The 22,100-nt window shown below is 35.9% G+C and overlaps 1 protein-coding gene across 3 annotated transcripts in view; it reads left to right on the plus strand.

Annotated features, from left to right (window-relative positions):
* Positions 1 to 180: 180 nt before the first annotated feature.
* LOC113039947 (rho-associated protein kinase 1-like) overlaps positions 181 to 22,100 on the plus strand; it is a 58,328-nt gene continuing 36,408 nt past the window's right edge. Inside the window, exons 1-2 of one of the 3 annotated variants that reach the window (XM_026198144.1) lie at positions 16,533 to 16,538; positions 17,654 to 17,655. Coding sequence is in view for 2 of the 3 variants with exons in the window: in XM_026198126.1 (XP_026053911.1) it covers positions 941 to 1,033 (93 nt within the window). In the remaining variant the exon portion in view is untranslated. Of the gene's footprint in view, positions 1,034 to 16,532; positions 16,539 to 17,653; positions 17,656 to 22,100 lie in introns of those variants that run through there. The other 2 variants (XM_026198126.1, XM_026198135.1) reach the window with 2 other exon arrangements.

Consider the following 22,100-nt stretch of genomic DNA (forward strand, 5'->3'; position numbering starts at 1 on the left):
TGTAAATGTATATTTATTTAATAATAGCTGTACTGTCTTTAAACTGCTGGCGCTGGTGTTCTACGGCAGATACTACAGAAGAGAGAGAGAGAGAGAGAGAGAGAGAGAGAGAGAGAGAGAGAGAGAGAGAGAGAGAGAGAGAGAGAGAGAGAGAGAGAGTTTCTGCGCATGCGCTGTTGCAGCGGTTTCGAAGTTGACTCGGGGTGTTTCAACAGGAAGGCGGACATGTTTGGTCAGGCAGAGGGAGAAAATCGGGCACCCAGTGTATTTTTTATGTATATATATTTTGAATAGTAACCTCTCTAAGGCTTGATTCGTCCTCATACCCGGAGCATCGTGGATTACACACTTGTTGGAAAAGTGAAAGCCGGCATGCGGGCTCAGAGGGATTTATCACCGGAGGATTTGTAAAGGATCGTTTTAACCTGGAGCTTGTTTTAACTCATCGAAATTTTCAAGGCGAAGTTTGTTTTCCGCCACTTTCTCACCCTGCAGCTGTCAGCCTCGCTCGGCCTGGCGAGCTTTTATAAACACAGAGGCCTGGAGAAAGTGAACTTCATGTGGCCGCATGCTAACTCTGCAGCATTTGTTTTTATCACTTATTTTCGTCTGGATGTGATCAGTGTGTGTGTTTTAAAAGATTTCCCATTCCCTTCATATCTCCCGAAGCTAAATTAGCTTAGCGCGGTGTAATCTGCTGAAGGTGTCATGGACTAATCCCACTCCTCGTCCTGTTGTCGTTTTGTTTCGAAAATGTGGCTTTTTGTCATCTCTCGGTGTTGTATACGATCCAACGAGAGTGATATTAAGGCAGTAAGGCACAAAACGTTGCTTTGTTCAAACTAGTGCTCCTTGTTTAGAGAGGTCAGAGGAAGTTAGCGAGTTAGTTTGCTAATCTTAGCCCGTAACTCGAATCAAATCGGTCTGATCAGTTCTGAACATGTCTGCGGGAGAAAGTTTGACAGCTCGGTTCGAGAAGATCGATGCCATGCTGAAGGATCCCAGATCAGAGATCAACACAGACTGTCTGCTGGTGAGTGCATGTGTTTTATTGAGCAGATATCATTGTGTTTTGTAAATAATATCCACTAAGGTCTGCACAAACTTCTATAAACTGATTTAAACACGAGGCGCGTGCAGTATGTGCAGTGGATCTGAATAGCACTGATGCTTCATGACTTTGTCCAGCTAGTAATCACTCCGGTACAATGTTGCTGGATTGAAACGTGAAAACTTTGTCTAGCTTCTTACTGATTTCTAAGCATTTGTTTGAAATGGTGACTTTTTTTTTTTTTAGTGATAGCATTTTTGCCATGAATTTTTTTTTTTTTAAAGTTTACTTTTGCAGTAAATGCATTACAGCTTTATTACACGTTTCTTGAACTGGTCTTGGTAGTTAACTGCAGGGTTGAACCTACAACCATTTGGTAACCACTAGGCCACACCACCCATGCTCAGGGTTTTCAATGAACTTGCATTTGTACTATGTGTGTGTCTGTGTGTTTGTGTGTTCGTGTTTCCCTGCAGTTTGCACTGAAGTGAAAATGTGCAATTTTTTAAAATGATTTGATGAATTCTTCAGTGTTTTCATACATTTCAGCTCTTTGGACTTCTTTGAGTTGAGTGTTGCATACACAGGCACACAGATTGTGTGCATTGATTTTTTTAGTTATTTATTTTTTGAGCAGTTATACTGTTATATCTCACTTTGCATTAAAATGTTCTCACTGAGTTATTAATTGTGGCATCAGTGACACTTCCTGTAAAGTCTTTTTATATAGTCTTCAGTCTCACCGCCTTTGACAGCATCAGTAGTATTAAGTACAGGTCACAGGATTTACAGTAATGCTTTGATTTAGAGTTTGTGTGTATGGATATATATATATATTTATTTATAGGCCTATATGGCTATCACCATTCATAACCCTTTTTGGTTTTGTGTATGTCACTATAAAAAAGATAGTTCCAGTCTGCAGGGCTTCACTCTGGGCGACTAAAAGATGTCTAAGTGAGTGAGGGAAAAAATATTTGTCAGACTTTTTTGCGTTCTCTATGGCATATTTGGTCTTTTTTTTTTTATTCACCGTCTTCTTTAAACCTTGTGTTTTCTTTATGGGAGGAAAAAGCTTCTGGACTTACCTGCTTTCATGTATAATTTATTAATTAACTTATTAATAGACTTTCAAAAGTCTCCGTTTTGATTTACAAAAAATTCATCATATCTTTCTGAGTTTTATTTCAGTAGCATCATGCAGTACTGTATTACAAGATGATAATTTTCACTTCACTGCATATAAAACCACTGGTAAAAACATAACAATAACCGTAGTAAAACAAAACATTTTGAAATAAATGAAGTGTTACATTAAGATGTTCCTACTCAAGCTTGTGCCATAAGAAAACAGTGAATAACATATGCCATGTTACCACAATAGTTGACATACGACAATAGTTTGCATAAACATTTAGACATGTCTTTGCATTTGCTGTGAATTATGAAAAATATTTTAATAATCAGTTTTAAAAAAACACTCAAAAAAGAGACCCCTCTCTAGAATTATGTTTTTAAGCCAACAAGATCATTGAATTGATTTTGTGTGGTTGCCTAAATGTGATATTTGACACATGGTATAATTGTTTTATTCACGTCTTTCTGCAATAAAGCCCCTGAGAAATCCCTGTATCTTTCAGAATGCTTTCTGAAGTCCAGTCATGTTTATTTTTGTGCTATAACTAGTAGTAAATAGGAAGAGGTGATGTGTTCACGTGCCACTTGATCTCAAGTGGATACAGCGGTCTGTCATGACACATTAAAGAACATCAAAACCACTTCATTTTTTGAGAGAAGTTAGAGATACAAAAACAGGATCACTTGAAATAAAAAATAGATGTACTAATGTCTGCTGAGTTTTGCAAATGTTGCTTCCTCCATGGATGCAATTTACTGAATTGTAAAAACATTTACTTTCCACTTGGCGTGTTAGTTGTTGTTGTTTTTTTAGTATGTTGTAGAATGTCTCGATCTTAAAACATTGATAAATAATCTCACATGCACACCATACCATTCATACAAGGCAACAAGAAAGAAAAGGCATGAGATCTTCAAACTTCACATGACTCTTTATGTGCACTGCATGAGAGAGACAATGTGTGGAATAACCACCAAATCCTGAGCAAATATTGAAACCATGTGATCAGGATATTATAAAAACTATTTAATTTAATTTGTTTAGCCACATGGAACCATTCTGCAAGCGTTCTGAGAAACCTGGTGTCTACACTGATTTTGTTAACAAATAATGTTTGATTCTTCAGATCAGTCTGACAGATAGACTCACTGAAAAAAGGAGGGCGATGAATTCATCTACAGGAGAGTTTTGATGAAAGTGAAATGCTCCCAGGCAAAATATCAGTGTTGCTCATCATGCCGTTGTGATGTAGTCTTCAAAAGTATTTTTCTTCCATTTTTTAAAAAACTGAGTTCAACACACTCATAAATTACACACAAGGCTGTTTTTATGTAAACATTTTAATAACAGAATTATGTTTATACTTTAATGTCTTTGAAATAGAAACATTTAAGTCGTGGCTGTGATAACCTTTTCATGACAGTTTTTCAGACCTACATTAAATAAAGAACTGGTAAAGGAAAAAGCGAATAAATATGCAATATAGTTGCATATATTTATCCAAGTGCTTATCTCTAAGTATTGAGTTTATGGACATTTAGAAGAACAGAATCACAGAATCCAGTCTTAAAAATGGTATTTTCGGTGTATAACGCCAAATTTTGGATGAATAAATCATAAATAGGTCAATAAACTTAAATCAAAATGCGATATGGACTACTGCCTGTGAATATTAGGCTTCAAAAACACTATTTAAATAAGAATCCTGCATGTTCGGCATGTGTCTGTGTGAATGAGTGGCTCAGATGTACGGGTTTGTTTACTGCACACACATACTGAAGCACATGTGACGCTTACAGTGTTTTCAGCCTCTAACGCCTCAATATCTGAATACATGAACATAATCTCTAAAACTGCACTTCATAAGCACTTTGTTTTTTTTTTTAAAGAAAATATATCATCATTTACACACACTAGAAACTTAAAAACTTCAAAAATAGTAAAAATGGAAACTTAAAGGTCTTCACAGCAACCCGTCAAAATAAAAGTACGGTTTAACTTGAAGAAACTGTGACAGGAATTAATGAATGTAATGATAGTAGTACTACTACTACTAATAAAATTATTATCAAAATATTATTTTTAAAGGAATATTTACCAGAAAAAAATTGAGTGGCTTTCCTGAGGTAAATATAAGTTGCATAACATCTGGTTTCATTGATGTCTTTCAACACTGATTGAGCAATTACACAAGACATAAGATATTTCAATAAGTTTCTTTCAGCACACTTTCTGATGTTTATTTGATGCAGTGTTGGGCAAGCTACTTGGAAAATGTAGTGAGCTAAGCTACCAGTTACTCTACAGTAAATGAAGCTTCACTACACTGAAGCTACCCCCCTGGGAAATGTAGCAAGCTAAGCTACATCAACAGTAGCTTGCTACATCTAAGCTACTTTTAAAATTAAATTTTTATGTTGAACACGTTTTATTACAAGTCAATGCTATCTCAGTGCTCAAAACTGTCAGTCAAACAGATAGGCAGGTGTAATTGTTTAGTTTAATAGTTTTTTGTGTTCCTTATCAATTTGGCAACAAAAACAATCTAAATACATGTAATTAACAATGTGCGCACAAGTAAGTGTATGCACCTGTTGCATGGTCATGCTTAATATACTGTCGGCCTTTGCAGAACAAAATGCAAGACCTCCAAACAGTACAAAAAAATGGCCAGGCTGGCCCTTATGAAACGAAAATATATTGCAGTATATTGGAAAATATCATGTAATATATTAGGCATATATTCTTATATATATTTATTTTTTCCAATATATTGCAATGTATTGAAAGCGGCAATCATTTGTATATCTTGCCATATATTATATAATATGTGTCATCAATATATTATTAAATGTATTCAAATATATAAAATATTAGAAATAAAAAGAAAAACAATATATTACAATATATCACAATATATTTTAAGAAATATATTGGTAAATATATTTTCCTTTCGTAAGGGGGACCCTGATCATTTTTAAAAGCAGCATCTGAAAACATATTTTCTCTCTGTTATCTCGGTCAGTGTCATGTACTTGTCGAGGTACGGCCCGGCGTCTCACTCCTCGGGATTAACTGTTCTCCGACCTCATCCTTTGCCATCATTTCATCAAATAATTTTTTGCGTGACTGGCCAAGGAGTGTTACCATCCAGAGCAGTAGGTGGCGGTAATGCATCATAAAGATGGTTGGTTGCTATCCACCGTAAACACGAACAAGATGAAGTAGCGCCGTCGCGTCACTACTGATCCAGGATCAGCGATCTTAGCAGTTGTATTTCCCGATTTGAGTTTGAGCTTCAGAAATGCTTGCGAAAATGTAGCTTGTCTGGAAGCTACCGCACTACTTGGTAAAAAAAAGAGCTTCACTACTGAAAAGTTATTTGATACAGAAAGCAGCGAAGCTACGACCAAGCTAGTTAAAGAAATGTAGTTAAACTAGTAGCTTCGCTGCTTGTAGCGACGCTACTGCCCAACACTGATTTGATGTAACTAGTAGTAAAGATGAAGAGATCCGTTCACGTCCCACTTGAACTGATGTGGCTACAGCAATCTGTCACGCCTCATTAAAGAGGGTAAAACACATTTATTGTTTGTATTTCATGATAAAGTGGACAATTTAAAAGCTCAAAGCTCATTGTGATTATTGGCTCTCAGTTGCATTACAAATAATACATAATGAAGCTTAAGCATCAACTGAAAACTGCATATACGGCAAGACTGATCTTGAGACTTAAGAATTAAGATTAAAAATTAGAAATTTATATTGTTAATCCAACACTAGCTTCCACACAAGACAATTTAGCTAAGCCATTGCTAATTGAATGCCACGGATTTCAGCCCTCCAGAACAGTTGTGGTAAAAATTTTAGTGCATCAATAAAAATACACAATTAAAAAAAGTTATTTATTAAAGGGATGGATAAAATGCTATGGAATTCAATGGCTACCAGCAACTGTTTGGTTACCAGCATTCTTCAAAATATCTTCTTTTGTGTCCAACAGAAGAAAGACACACTTACAGGTTTGGATCAGCTTACGGTTGAGTAAATGATGACAGAATTTTCATTTTGAGTTAACTATGGTAATGCAGGATTGATGGCTTTATAAAAAGATATCTTTAAAATGACTGACAAGTTATAAATAAAATTGCATGCATTTGTAGAGGCCTAAGCATTGTGTTTACTTTCACAAAAAGCCAATCGAAAGAGTGGGTTTCTTTATTTTATTTTATTTTTGTATTCATCTGAAGCTTTCACCTCTGGCCTGCTCTTCCCCCGAGGCTGGCCTCTTCTGCTCTGAGCGAAAGGCATCAGTGTTTCCAGCTTAAGTTATATTTTCCTCTGACTTTACATTCCTGGAGGAATGTGTCAGAAATTATATTTTCAACAACATTTCTCACCGCAAACTGACCTAATTCTGATTTCGTGGCACTGAAACTACTTTTGAAAATGTCTTTTCAGATGTTGGTGAATTTAAACCTTTTTCAAAGAATTGGACCAATGTGAATCGTTCTATAATTCAGCGTACATTTCACATTTGGAAAAAAAATGTAAAACAACTATTGGTTTCAGTTGATAGGTTTTATTTTATTCGTTAAACATCATTTTGATATTCTAAAGGAAAGCATGTTTTTCTGCTGGCGACTTTATCAACTGTTACAGATCAACTGTATGGGTTTAAAGGTTGACAATTTCACCATTTTGACTCATCATTTCAGTGGTAGACCAACCAAATATTATTTTCTCAATCAACTTATAGCGTGTTTCATTTTGTTTAATATTGTCTTGCCACCATGCTAGTGGATCTGCTGTAGAGTCAATTGGTTGATCTTGGAGATAGCGGGTTAACTCTGTTTCAGCGCGCGCTCTGATCGGTAAAGGCGCTGTCCGTGTGCGCGTCTGGATCGCTCATGCGGAAGATATTTCACGGGCTTAATGCATCAGTTCAATTGAACTTTACTCCAAATATATGAACTTACCTGTTTTGAATACTTTATATTTAACGTGTTCGTTTATGTCCAGATGCGGCAAATTAGTCACAGGCTAGCGATATGATAGTTGCATCCGACTATATATGAACTAGCTGTTTTAAATACAGTATTTTTATATTTAACGTTAGTTTATCAGTATGTTTGAAAGTATATATTTTTTAGATTATTGGTCATCCCGTAGGCTCTCTCTCGCATACCTGCGAGGTTTAAAACACCAAGTAGTTCTGCTATGACAAGAACAAGGAGTCTCTCTCTTGCTTCACACAAGCACGAATATATCGGGTATCGTCGATCTCCCGGGCTGATGATATGACGATCTGAAAAATGACCATATCGCCCAACACTAATAGGCTACTCATTGGACAGTTAACAGATTGTTTTGGACATGAGTTTTATTTGAAATATAAATACATTTAAAATCAATCTGTTTTTCAAATGTATTTAGTCTGTAGAAGTACATTAAAAGCAGATAATCTTGACTATCATTTTTTGATCTGTAATTTAAAGGACGTGAAGGCAATTTTGAACAAACTGAAAAACAGTGTGCACAAAATATGTGTTTGAGATTAAATAATGTATTCGCATTATGCATAACACACTGTTTTTACTGATATCAGTGGATGAGTAGTGTAAACGCTAGATGCCAGACTCACCATCACTTGACTGAGAGTAATCTCTTTCTTTTTTTCCCTCACACATGCAAAGTGAGAACGAGAGAGTCTTACGTACAACATAGAACTGACACTCTACAAAATGAGTGAATTAGTGTGGAATTATTAATTTTAAAGTTTTGTTGTCGTCATTTACTCACCCTCGTGTCATTTTAACCAGTAAGACTATACAGTTTTAATGAAACCATTTTGTAACCAAAATGTAAAAGATCCAAAGAGTTCAGAAAGGCATTGTTAAATGAATCCCATAAATAGAATTGGTTTAGTCCAAGTCTTGTGAAGAGATAGATCATCTTTATATGATAAAGAGATTTAAAGGGCTACTTTTCCTTCAGTTGCTGGGTCATAGTTGTATTTTTTCCATACTTTGGAAGTCAGTGGGGACCAACAATTGAAGGTGAACTATCCCTTTAATTAAGGTTACATTTACATCTACAACACGCATACATATTACGCATAAATGCATAATACAGTTCATGGTTTTCACATGAAGCCACACCATAAAAGGAGCGTCCATCTGGAGACTAATCAAGGTTTTCCTTTGCTGCCTGTCTGTTAATTTTACTAATTTTTAATTTCTGTCTGATAATGGTATTAAAAGACCAAATTCATTATATGCTTAATTGATGATGCATACTATATACAGGCGAACAAACGTGCCCAAATTATGAACGCCATGCACTCACTTACATGTGAACAATTTTCCCATAGAAAACACCAAAGATGATATTTTGAAGGATGCTGGTAACCAAAATGACAGACAGTAGCCATTGACTTCCAATGTGTAATTGAAGTCAATGGCCACCGTCAGTTTGTTCACATATATTTGTTTGTCTCCTTTTGAGAGATGGTCTGTATTGACTAGAAACAGATAGACAGGCCTGTGCCACAGTTTTATGTTTGTTTCGACCCGTGCCGGTCATGTGACCTGAAAACTGTGTAGGCATCCTGTGACGTGTTTAGGTTGAGGATGAATAGTAATGATCTCTGAACACGAGAGTGTTGTTTTGCTCTTCAGAAGCTGTCGCTGATCAGTGAATGAAGTCCTTTGCTCACCCCCCCTCCTGCGGCCGCCCCACCCACCTCTTATTAAAATGCCCTGCTAGTGCTAATCAAAAAACCTCTTGTTTTGGACCCACAGGGGCCCCTGAGAGTATGTGTGTAACAGTGCAGTGCTTTATGGCCCATGCATATTCTTGTGGTTTGAGGTACAGATTTGCAGTAAAAAAAAAAAAGGGTGGTGAATTAAGTATAGCAGAACTTGAGCAAAGTTGATTCATTGTTTTTTGACTACTGACGTGGACTAGAACAGTGACGGTGTGAATAAACGCACCTGTCTTTTTGTTAATGTTGAGGACTTGTGTGCACTAGTGATATCATAAGGTCATTAATGTTTGCAAACATGTTGAAATACTTTATATTTGACGTAACACAATTACTACATCCCTAGTGTAAATGATGACAGAATTAAAGACACGTAACATAACCGCTATATGTTGATGCAACAGGCTCCTTTTTCAGAGAATGGGGCGACTAGACAATCTTTTGTAGCTCAGTAAGTCTTTCTCCTACACAACAGATCTGGATTAATGGTGTTTTTGTCCCATATGTCACTTCTGGAAAAGACTTACATGGTCGTTTCATTCTGTTTTAATTCATGATTCATATAAAAACTCCACTTCGTACTGTAATATCCAGTTGGAAATTAGGTCGTAATACTAATCTAAAACCGTTTGTATTTTGAAATTGATTGAAATGACAAAGGGTGGCACTTCCTTCACACCTCCCACTAGCAGATTTGTTTCCTCGCCCTGAGGTTGTGTTAACTGAACAAAGACTTCCGGGCTTTCTCGCGCTTTATGTCATGTTATTACTAGAGAAACTCCCTTCTGTGGTTTTGTTGGTTCTTGCTTTAGTAGGTGAGTGAAGCTGTTTCTTGATTTCAAGAATTGGATTAGAATTGATCCTCTGTGGATGTCGATGACATTGAATGAGTACACATTAAAAGGATGCAAGATTGTGTAAGAATGCATGTTTGAGTCCCCGCTGTGATGCTGTCTCCAGCACGTGTGCAGCGAAGCGCAGCTAATGCATGGAATCTATTTGAGATGATGAAGTTATTCTTCTATTCTTCTTCTATTTCTATTCTTAAGAGAAGATTGTTTCAAAATCTTTTATCATGCACTTTCAAATGAGGTTTTTACCATTTATTTTGAGTGCTTCTTGTGTCAGTATGAAACTGCCAGTTTCTCTTCCATTGCATTTAGCATCCTGTGTGAACATCCCATAATGTAGCACCTACAGTATCTTTCTTAATAGTCATAAACAGCTCTCCACAGTAGGGCTGCACGATATTGGGAAAAAATGACATTTCAATATTTTATTTTTCTGCGATATATTTTGCGATATGAAATCTAAAAAAATTTTTTCTTACAAACAAAAATGGTGTGAGCACACATACATTCTCATTTTAAATGATTTAAACATCAGAGTATTATTTAAATTAGAGTAAATTATTTGTTTGTAACTTTAGGATATGATTTGAATTGTTAACATATAAACTAACATGAACTTACCACAAGCAATACTTTTACTACATTTATTAATCTTTGTTTATCTTAGTTTATAAAAACACAGCTGTTCATTGTTTGGTAATGTTACTTCACAGTACTGTACAACACACAATACATATACAATACAGATAGCTCGATATTGATTAATTTAATTTCTTTCCAGTTTAAAGGCAGATTTTTGCACCTAAGTGAATGATGTAGAAACTAGACTGTTAATTGTGGTTTTGAACTACTCCTTTATGGTCAGAACATGACAAGCACTTCACATTTTTGAATAGCTTGTTTACAGTCATGCGATTCTGATGACGTGAAATTTCAGACGGAGAGCAGGAAGTAAAAAGCAGAATGGATGAGATTGTGGAAAGTCTGTACTGTCTTAGTTTAGACACTATTACACGATTTTTCAACGAAACTGAAATACTTGGCTGCCATCGAGGTGCTGGATATAGACTAAGCAACTAACCCTGATTGTAAACCAGCTATTTTGAAAGTGAATCCTGCTTTATTATGAAGGATGCAGGTAGTGGTCGACCGATATCGTTTTTTTGACAGCTGATGCCAATATCTTGGAAAGCAGGGGGGCCGATAGCCGATATCATTTTTATTTTATTTTATACATTTTTAAGAAATTTGAAATCATTTGACACTGCGTTATAAAATAAATTAGTAAAATAAACATTTACTTTAGATCACAAAGTATTTATTTAACAAATATATAATTAAACAGGAAGGAACCATCTCATTAAAAGACAGACTACAATCTGTATTAGACAGAACTGTTAACGATGATGACGAACGAGAGAGAGAACGTGAGAACTGTGTGCGCTCAAGCGCTGCCGCTCTCAGCGCCGTCAAAATAAAAGTCACAAAAGTCAAACACATGGGCCAAACAGAAAAACTTATCGGGTTATGCCGATATTTGAAAAAAGCCAAATATTGGCCGATATATCGGTCAACCACTAAATGCAGGATATATGTCACTCCTGAAACTGTGCTTCATGTACAGGGTTTGTGTCTGTTAGTCCTGTTAGCAGCACATAAAACAAACTTTTATTCAAATTCTGAATTGATTTATAGCTTAGAAAGCGAACAAATAACGCTTCCATATAATCACTAAAAAGCTTTCAAGGACCTAAATTTATTGCAATCTCGCAGTGTTCCGTTATAATCAATGAAGCTCTCTAAAATACACACATAATATCTTATTTACATTGTGTCTATGTGTGGTGTTTGGCATCTCATGCTGAATGTGTGATAGTTGGCAGCACTCTATCTAATTATGCTTTTCTTTTTTAATATATTATTCTATCTTAAATAAACCATTTTCACCTCCGTTTTTCATTCAATATCTTGTCTTTTCACCCCCTTGAACGATAAAAATTTCATACACAATAAAATTAACTTGTGGTTTCTTTTGAGCATTCATAAACAACACAAAACAGGCATTCTGAGTTTCTGCTAGCGATTTCTATACAGAAGAATCACTTCCTGCCCTCCAGCTGCATTTCACACCACAGCGATTATGTCATGCAAAAAACCTGTTCTTCTTCGCTTCTTCATGTTCTGAGTGTTATTGTTTCAAATCATGAGTCAGGTTTGTGTTCCTGACTTTGACTCGTATCTTCAGCACAGATTGCATTTTTTGTGTTCATTTGTGTTATTCTCTGAACTCAAGTGCTTCTCTCTGGATCTCTCAGCGCTGTTTAGTGTTGCATGAACACATCTGCTCTAGTAAGTCGAGAGGATAAACATCCATGTGGCACGCTTCAAATGAGTAGCACTGTTTCATTCTGCTTTTGTTGCATAAACATAATATCGTACTATTGTTATCAATTTGTTAAGGAAAATCAAATTGCGATAATTATTGTTATTTCATCGCCCTGCCATCTGCATCTAGTTAAAGAAAGTTATGTTTTAAGGGCACCACACATTATGTTGTCAACGTGGTGTAAATGTAAAACTAAGTCACTTGTTAAATATCTTTGCAGAGAAGATGCATGAAATATGAAGCTTCATATATCAAACGTACAGTAGTAGTTCTTTTCAGGTTTTCTTTCCACTGCATTGCTTTTCTGTTGTTTACTCTGTGGAAACATGTGCTTGATGGAAGCGTTTGATCATTGTGCTCACGTCTCTTGCAGTGTTTTGTGCAGGAAATAGCATTCTAAAAATGCAATGCTCAAATTAAAAATTGTGACCCTGGACCACAAAAGCAGTCTCTGGTGTATATTTGTAGCAATTGCCAAAAAAACATTGTAAGGGTCTAATTTGTTGATTTTTCTTTTATGCCAAAAATCATTAGGATGTTAACTAAAGATCGTGTTCCATGAAGATATTTTGTACATTTCTTACCATAAATATATCAAAACTTAATTTTTGATTGGTAATATGCATTGCTAAGAATTAATTTGGACAACTTCAAAGGTGATAGTCTCAGTATTTTAATTATTTTGCTCCCTCAGATTTCAGATTTTTAAATATATGTATCTCTGTCAAATATCTGATCCTAACAAACCATACATCAATGGAAAGCTTATTTATTCACCTTTTTTTGATGATGTATAAATCTAAATTTGGAAAAATTGTCACTTTTAGACTGGTTGGATAGTAAAACATTCCGTTATTTTTGCGAAACTGATAACACTGAATTTGATCCACTACCATAATAATATTTCACAAGATCATGTACCATGTCTTTATTTTGATAAGGACAAATACTGACCAACCATCCTACAACAATGGAGAAGTTAATATTGCTGGTTACTTTTTTTGTTATATTCAGTAATATTCTTCAAAATCAGATACTAGTAATTAGGGGTGCTCCGATTGATCAGCTTCTGATCACGATCGGCCGATAATCGTGTTGGGATGATTGATCTGCAGGTCGTCCAGGAGTCTGCACCAATGCAGAGATCGTTTCCACACCGAGTCTATTTTTGCTGTGCCTTAAGCGCTGAATTGAAGTAACACTGCATTGTTTGTGGTTCATATGAACATGGAATTCTTGCCTTACAAATTAAAGTTTGTAATGTAATAATATAATTAAATCAAAGTTTGAATAGGTTTACTTTTCTTGTTGCAAAGAACACATCATATTGGTTTGGGGCAGATAATTTTTGTTACAGCATGAAAATGTTTTTAAAGATGTACCTGAAAGAGGGTGAAAAGAGTTCCACTTAAATGGGGTTTGATTTGATTTGAGGATGCAGGTCTATTCAGTCATTTATTAGATGCTTTCATCCAAAGTATTTACAAATGAGGAGCATCACATGCATTTTATCATAGAGGAGCTGAGAAATATTTATAGTACTTCTAGTTTAGTGTAAGCTAGCACAGTGGTTCTTCAGGCAAAGTTTCTCTTCTCTTTAACCTGTTAGCCAGCACCCCCCATTATGGGACTCACAGCTGAAAGTGCCCTAACTAACTTAAAATTGTAATAGTTTCCTACTTCAGTCTACAAAGAAGACCCTTTAGGCTTTACATTTTATCAACCAGAGTTGATAATGCTCAAAAACATTAAAAGTTATAGACACTGAAGAGCCTTTTTTTACCACACTGAATTGTTTTATAATTTGATATAAAAATACATGAAATCAGTCCTAGAGCAATCTTGAAAAGTAATGGGTTGAAAGTCACATGTCTCATGAGTTTCTATTTCAAATCTGAAGAGGATATCATGAAAAATGAGATTCCTGCAACCATTTTTCTGAGACTGTCTACAACCCCCCCCCCCCAAATATATATATATTTTTTGTGTTTTGAAGGCTTCTAAAAAATATTTTTGTCATTAAACATACCACTGCATAGTTTTTTTTTCCATTATAGATCACTTAGAAACAATAAGAATAATAAGAATAATTTGAGTAAGAAAAAAATAAAAATAAAAAAGATTAAACTTTTTATGCCAATTACAGAAAATCCTGAGATTGCTAGAAATGCAGCAGTTACAACGAATTACGATGCAAATAAGTGCTGATGTGCTCATGGCCACTTATACAATACAAGTCAAGTCAAGTTAATAATCCATTCTCTATTCATAAAGACGCGTTCACTTTGATAGCCGTGATCATACAGTAATAGCGAGCTGATTTGGGCTGATTTGCACTCAAACAGATCACGCAGATACATTCACATTCAACATAAAACACACACTCACATATATAAAAACTGTTAAAAAATAAAACAAACAAAGTAAAAGGCGATCACTATAAGTTCCGCCTCCATCAGCTGACAGGTGCGTCAGAGCGCGTCGCGAGGAAGTGCCAAATTAAAATAAACTCTTTCGCCTATCTTTCATTCAATAATTTTTTCCGGTGGATCGCTTCATTCTGTTTGTGACACTGTACGCTTCAAAACCATGCCGTACATACTGCTTACACAAATGTAGCAAATACAGTCTTTATAAGCTTTCCATTGAAAAACAGCGATCTGTCGTCAGTGCTTGAGGCTTAGATCTTTAAAAAGAGACATAGTTTGTCAAGATTAAATTTGTCCCGTTTCATTAAATCTGTTTGTAAATATTGACACATGACAACAACGGGAGTTCAGGATGCCGGCGTCAGTCTGCAGGTTAACAGGTTAAACACAAGCAAGCACATACATCAACACCGCCATACACCTCATTTAATGATCAGATTAATATCAATAATAACCCAGTACTTCAGATAAATAATGCTTCCAACACACATAATAGTATGAAAAAAAAAATCCTCACCTAACGCTAATGCTGAATCTTTAATGTAAGCTTCACGTTTTTGTCACTGATGGAACAGAGTTCATTGATGGAGATCCCACTTCTGTTTCTCATAGACCGGCCCTTTTCAGAGGTCATTCTGGTTTCTCTTGCCCTCGGTACACTGGCACTTCACTTCACAGACATTATCTAGTTTAGTCTGTATGTTAATGTTTGGATGGCTGTAAATACTTTCACAGACCAACTGACCATCCATTCACATTTAAGCATCATCATTGTTTTTTTTTCCTGAGGTTTGGTGACTAAGAGGAGGTTTTTAGATTTTTTTTAAATACTCTTCGCTAGGAAGTTCAGCACATACACTTTTTAACAAATATTAAATGTCTTACTTCCTGTTGAATGGATGTGAGCTTGAAATGCATTTGGCTCAATGAGAGTTTTGTGTTTTCTAGATTTTCTACGTTTATGTGCAAATCAGGTCACCCTTATTTATAAAGCAAAAGCATATTGTTTTAGACAGCTTCTCAGTGATAAACAGGAAAATAACAGAATCAGTGACGCAAACTTCAAATTCTGCTGTAAAGCTGCTCTAGAAAGACTGGGCCTTATTCAAGAAGCAGTAAATTAGAAGTAATTAACATGTAAAATAGACCTTCCTGAAAACTCTCCTCTGGATCATAAACCTTAGATTTGATAATGAATGACCGTCATTCATAAATAGGGTGTGTATGCTCATTTACAATGAACATAATCCCAGTCCTTTAATTACAATGACATAATGTTTACAAGAATGTCGTGGGATCTTTGGACTTCCTTTCTTTGGTTTTGCTGCTGTATATTGCATAAATGCAAAAGAGACTAATTGGCCATATGCATAGAAAATTATTTGATGAAAGTGTTCAGCTTTTAAATATTAGTTAGTAATCCATAATCAAACCAGAAAGTGGTTGTTGATTTTGTGTATATATATGTATGTGTGTGAGAAATGTATTTTTTTACATTTAACTCCTTGATTTTGTTATTTTATGACATTCCTAAACAGAATCTCAATGGAGTGAAACCATCTTATCTTTTAATGAACTGCATAAGCCAGTGTTGAGTACTCGAGACTCGGACTCAGTCTTGCACTCGGTCTCGAGACCGTATTTTAATGGTCTCGGTCTTGTCATGGACTCGTGTGCATTTTGACTCGGTATTGACTCGGAATCGGACTTAATGCCCGAGTCCTCTCGAGTCCCAATCAAAATATTTCATGATTATTACTGTATGTTAATGTTTATTTAAATTGATGTATGATTGACACATCCAATGACTGGTGATTTTCTTTTGACGTGAGACGTTAGGCCAGCAACACACTGCGTGGCGTGTCTGTTTTTAATTCGGCTCCCATGTTAACAGGTTAGATCTTGCAGACTGTCTGCGTGAGACGCGCGGAAAACCAGTGCATGCTAGAAATAGAACCGACGCCTATTTTTCACGCGACACGCGTGCATGTTGGAAGCGTTTCCAGGCAAAATATACTAGGAAAATATGTTTATATGTCATTTTGTACACAAATACATATTAATTCATGACATTTGGATATTTGAAAGTCTATAGGTTGACATAAATTCAGATATAAATGTAATTTAAAAAATAAATTAATAATGATCGATTGTCAAATATTGCACCTGTCAAACATACTCTATTTTGCCGTCAGTACTGTTGACGGTGTCTTATCAGTAGGTGTGTGTAAAAAAATAGCGGCCTTCCTCTATATGTCTCCTACAGCAGCAGCAGTGCACCAAGCGTCGCGTGCAGGCACGCTTCTGGTGTATAAAGACACAGAAAACGCGAAGCAGCCACCACGCTTCTAGCACGCAGCAGAGACGCCACGCAGCCAGTGTGTCACCGGCCTGTTACCTTCCTGCCATCCGCCTGTAGTGATCCCGCTTTCCAGAAAGCCACATTGCTACATTATTTCTCTCAACTGTGTTATTTTTACAAAGTAGGACAAAATGGTCACAGAAAAAAAACAAATATTGTTTAATTAAATTATATAATGAATACAGACACAGACTGACTGTCTCAACACTAAACATCTCCCCCCAAAAAAATGTCTGACAGAATGCATTGAACTTATATGGCATTTGATTTCATTCGGCTGTTGTGTGTATGCCCTCCGTAACTAAATCTTCGACTAGTGTGTATTTTACCCTGCATTAAAACGCACCATCCAGTGAAATTAGCATTAGATTATCCATTGCTGTTACAGAAAGTGATAAATGGTAACTGTTGTCAGTCCCCGCTTCCTCTGCGCCAGTAGAGAGAGTTTTTAGTCGGGGTGGATTGATCATGAGACCACATCATGCTTGGTTGGGTAGCAGGATGGTCTCCTCACTTATTTTTTTGAAAAGTAATTATGCCCATCTTTAATCTTCACAACATCTAAAGTGCACATAATCCAAGACATTGTAAAGATATTAGCAGTCATTAGTTAAGCTTCAAGGTTAAAAGTTATGTAAAAGCTGTTACAGTTGAACATTTACAGGTATAGTGGTACAGTAATGTTACTTGTACTAGAAGTGTTATGTAGAATTACAATATAGAGTCGTACAGTAATATTATGTGTACTAGAAAGGTTATATGGATGTGTATAGTGGTACAACGGTGTTATGTGAAAATGAGCACTTAATATTGACAAGTAACACTTCATAATACTAATAAAATTACCTTTACACCACATACTATGTGGCCCTTTTAACCTTTATTGTTTCCACATAACATTTGACATACTCTTGAAGATTTCTTTAGGTCTTGTCTCAGTGCCAATCTCTCTGGTCTCGGTCTTGACTCGGACTCGACCCTTTCTGGACTCGATCTGGACTCGGACTCGAATGAGCTGGTCTCGACTACAACACTGGCATAAGCGCTAGTGGTCAACCGATATATCGGCCGATATTTGGCATTATTCAAATATCGGCATCGGCCGATATGTTTTTCTGCTTGGCCGATGTGTTTGAGGAATGACTTTTATTTTGTGCTCACAATCTTTCTCTTGTTTACTGTCATTGTTAAGAGTTCTGTCTAATATGAATAGAAGATCTGTTTAATAATCAGATAGAACAGTTTAACAAAGGATTTAATGTATACAGAAAGTATTCTAACGATTGCTTTTATATTATTAGTAACAGAAAGGCAAACATAATACTTTCTCGTTTGTCATTAGCAATATGAAAATACACATTTATAGAATTAAAACAAATCTTTGAATGACTAATGAACATTTAATTTCACAACGTTGCAAACTTAGTCGACTCCAGCTGTGAGATCTTGTGAATTGTGTATCCAGCATGATCTCGTGTTCTCTGTGTGATGGTCAGTGCATGTGAATTGAATCCTTTTAACTTTAAACTTGTGATTTCAAATTATTCTGTGCTTTATGCGTTCGCCCACTGTCATATTCATGTCATTTTCACTCTGTGCTGCGTGTAAAAATAAGGGTTATCCTTGTTTTATTTGAAAAATATGATTCCCAATGCACACAAACTTCCCAGAATACCGAGTGCCATGTTGGTTGCAGTGTTTACTTCCTTTTAAAATTTTTTTTTATTAAATATTTATTTGTGAAAAATACTGTAATCTAAATTATAAGTATGTTTATTTTACATATTTTTTAACCCATTGTCAAATTATTTCAAATTTCTTAAATATTAATAATAATAAAAACAAAATAATAATAATAATAATAATATTGGCTTTATATCGGCCCCCCTGAGCACTAATAAGCACACAATAGCACAGGGCTCAAGCCAAATTAGTTAAACCTCACTCTTAAAGATTACCTAGCTATATGGGCAAATTAACTTTTGAAATATTATGATATTACATATAGTGTTATCAAAATGTAATTTTTGCACACCATGTAGCTACACATGGTTGAGAGTAGGTGTTTTGAGAGTAAGATTTTGAACACATTTTGATAATGTATGTCACGGCTTTGGGTTTGAGTCTTTAGTCTTTACAACTTTAGGGATCTTATCTTTGCAGAACAGCCTGTAACACTACAAAGAGAAAAACTTTATATTGCCTCATATGACCCCTTTAAATAAATTCAATATAAACAATAATAAGATTTCTGCAATATATCATTTCAGGTGTTCATGGGAGTGTGCTTGGGACATACATTTTAATAAACACCACAGACTTTTATAAACAATACTTTAATAACACACTTTGTGCGAAGCCTGGAACTACAGATCCACTGGTCAGTTAATTAACTCAACAAAAATGATTAATGTAATCCCAAGATAAAATGATTAACCTACTTTTTTTATTAAATTATTTATTCTACCATTTAAAGTTGATTGGTAATAATGCAGTTAGGTTGAGAAAAGATGTGTTGCATTAGTTCATTTCAAGTTTGATTTGATTTGAGTTTGATTCATTGCTCTCTCTCTCTCTCTCTCTCTCTCTTTCTCTCTCTCTCTCTCTCTCTCTCTCTCTCTCGGTAAGCTGTGTGTGAAGGAAGTGCATTCTCACATGTGTCTAAACATAAACTAATGGGAACAGGTTAAATAAACACTGGCTGTGTAAATGGCGTCACACAGTGTCTGCACTACGGTGATCTGCAGAGCATTTGTTTGTGTGTAGAGTGAAGCTGTGTTCACTGTCGGGAGAGCTGTAGTTCTGGCACGGCACACTAAAAATCACTCCAGAATACAAAAGTAAAAGAAATCAAAAGGGAAAACTAAGAAGGTCTTCATCACCTATAATACTGCACCTGTCAGATTGTTACTATCTCTGATATACTGGAATTAGATCTCTGACTTCATGATTATGATTCTGATTTTGCTGAAAGATGAGCAATGTGCTGAAACTCTTTAATGCACTAGTAGTTCCAGTCAGTTTAAGTCCAGCTCTATATGAATTCACACATTTACAGAGAGTCCCACACACTCAAATAACATCATCCAGGAACTTTAAAATAAATATATAAATAATGTGCATGGACAAATCATTTAATAACACCCCAATATCCCATAAAAAAAGAATAGCCAATTTTGTTTTCATGTTTGCTTTAATTGTGCTTCTTAGGTGAACTGATGCTTTGCCATGGTCCAGATTAAACTAAGAGATTGAACAATCAACATTTTTTTCATGCTCTGAGAGAATCAGATATATGTTTGAGAGGAAATATCATCATCATCATCATCATGTAAATGATAATGCATGAGAACAGTTCCTAGTCTGTGTTTTTATCAGAGCTCCATCAGATTAGGCATGTTACATTTTCTGTTGCTGTTTATTTTATTTATTTATTTTTTGGTAATGGAAGGGTGGTATTTAAATGGATAGTCCACCTAGAAATTGAAATTATATAATTTACTCATCCTCATGTCATTCTTCTGTGGAAAATCAGAGAATATATTTTAGAATAATGTTGGTAAGAAAACTGTTTTGGTTCCCATTTTCATCCAATGTATTTTTTGTCCATACACCGGAAGACAGTTGGAACTGGAACTGTTTGGTTACCACCATTCTTCAGAATATCTTCTTTTGTGTTCTGCAGAACAAAGAACTGCGTTTGGAGCCTGAGGGTGACTTAATTATGACAGAATTGACATGTTTGGGTGGACTTTCCCTTTAAACAATTAGTTCACTTCCAGAATACAAACTTCCTGATCATTTACTCACCCTCGTGTCTGTCTTCAGTCAGCAAGAAATTAAGGTTTTTGAGGAAAACATTCCAGGATTTTTCTCCATATAATGGACTTCCAACGGGCATCAAAATGTTGAAGGTCCAAATTGGAGTTTCAATGCAGCTTCAAAGGGCTCTACTCGACCCCAGCCGAGGAATAAGGGTGTTATCAAACGCTACACTGAATAATGAATGTCTTATTCACATTCTGTCTACATTTTTTCGTTATAAAGCAGGATGCATGAAAGTGTGACGCAAACGGGAAAACTGTTTTGGACAGATTTCTTCAGCTCAAGGATTCATGTGCTCAATAGTTTCGCTTAGCTTCAGACTGTAGGTCCGGAATCTATGGCAGCTTTCATTGGCCAAGTCCCGCCCCTTAAGGTAGTTTGACTGACATGTTAAACAACCAATCACAGTTTGTTTTGTTCATCATCACGTTTCGAGGTGTGGAAATGTCGCCACAATAACAGACACTCTGTAAAACTCTTGGCCGTACTTTAAAGATTCTATGCCGCAAATTTTAAATATTTCACCTACTTTTGAAAATACAGCGTTTAGTTGATCCTGATAAGCACTCGTCGTCACCGTTGTGAACTCGGCGCCTTTCTTCTTTCGTGAAGGGGTTTGAGGCCACGCTATATTTGTTTCCAGGCAGAACATTGAAGAACGCAACACAAACGTCTCGCGGAAATCCTGTCAAATTCAACCAATCCAATGACGACTTCAACACTCTTGAAGTGTTTCCACTTTTGTGTCCCATGTGCATCAGACGTTTAGCCAGTGGTCTGTGGGCGTGACGTCTGAGGCCGAGACTATGTGCTAAATGCTCATTATTACTTCACTCTCAATATTATGTCCTTGGATTTGGGCCGGTTTTTAGAAACTGTTCATGCTTTTAATCTGATATTCTATTTAAAGGTCTGCTGTATTCAGTGTTTTTTCTTTTAGTTTTTTCAGACTTTAAGCAATGTTTTAATCGCTGCTCAAGGGTGTTAATTAGAAATAAGGCCCTCTTCACTTTCTGACTGCTCTTGGCTGTTTTTTCCTCCAGTTTGTCGGGAGCTTGTTTGGCCACATTCTCAAAATAGCTCTCTGACGTGTACAGTCCTGCTGCGGAATGCGACTGTGGCAGGATGTTATGCAAACATACATTACTGAATAGAGACGTTTGTTATTACCTCAGAGTTCTTACAGAGTTTGGAAAGTTGGGAAAACAATTGCTTTTAACAGTTACTATACCTGTAAAACACCTAGTGAAAAGAAAAATAATCACTTTGCGCCATCACATTGTGATACATTA

This window comes from Carassius auratus, chromosome 2 (genome assembly GCF_003368295.1).
Source record: "Carassius auratus strain Wakin chromosome 2, ASM336829v1, whole genome shotgun sequence".
In the NCBI taxonomy this organism is placed as follows: Eukaryota; Metazoa; Chordata; class Actinopteri; order Cypriniformes; family Cyprinidae; genus Carassius; species Carassius auratus.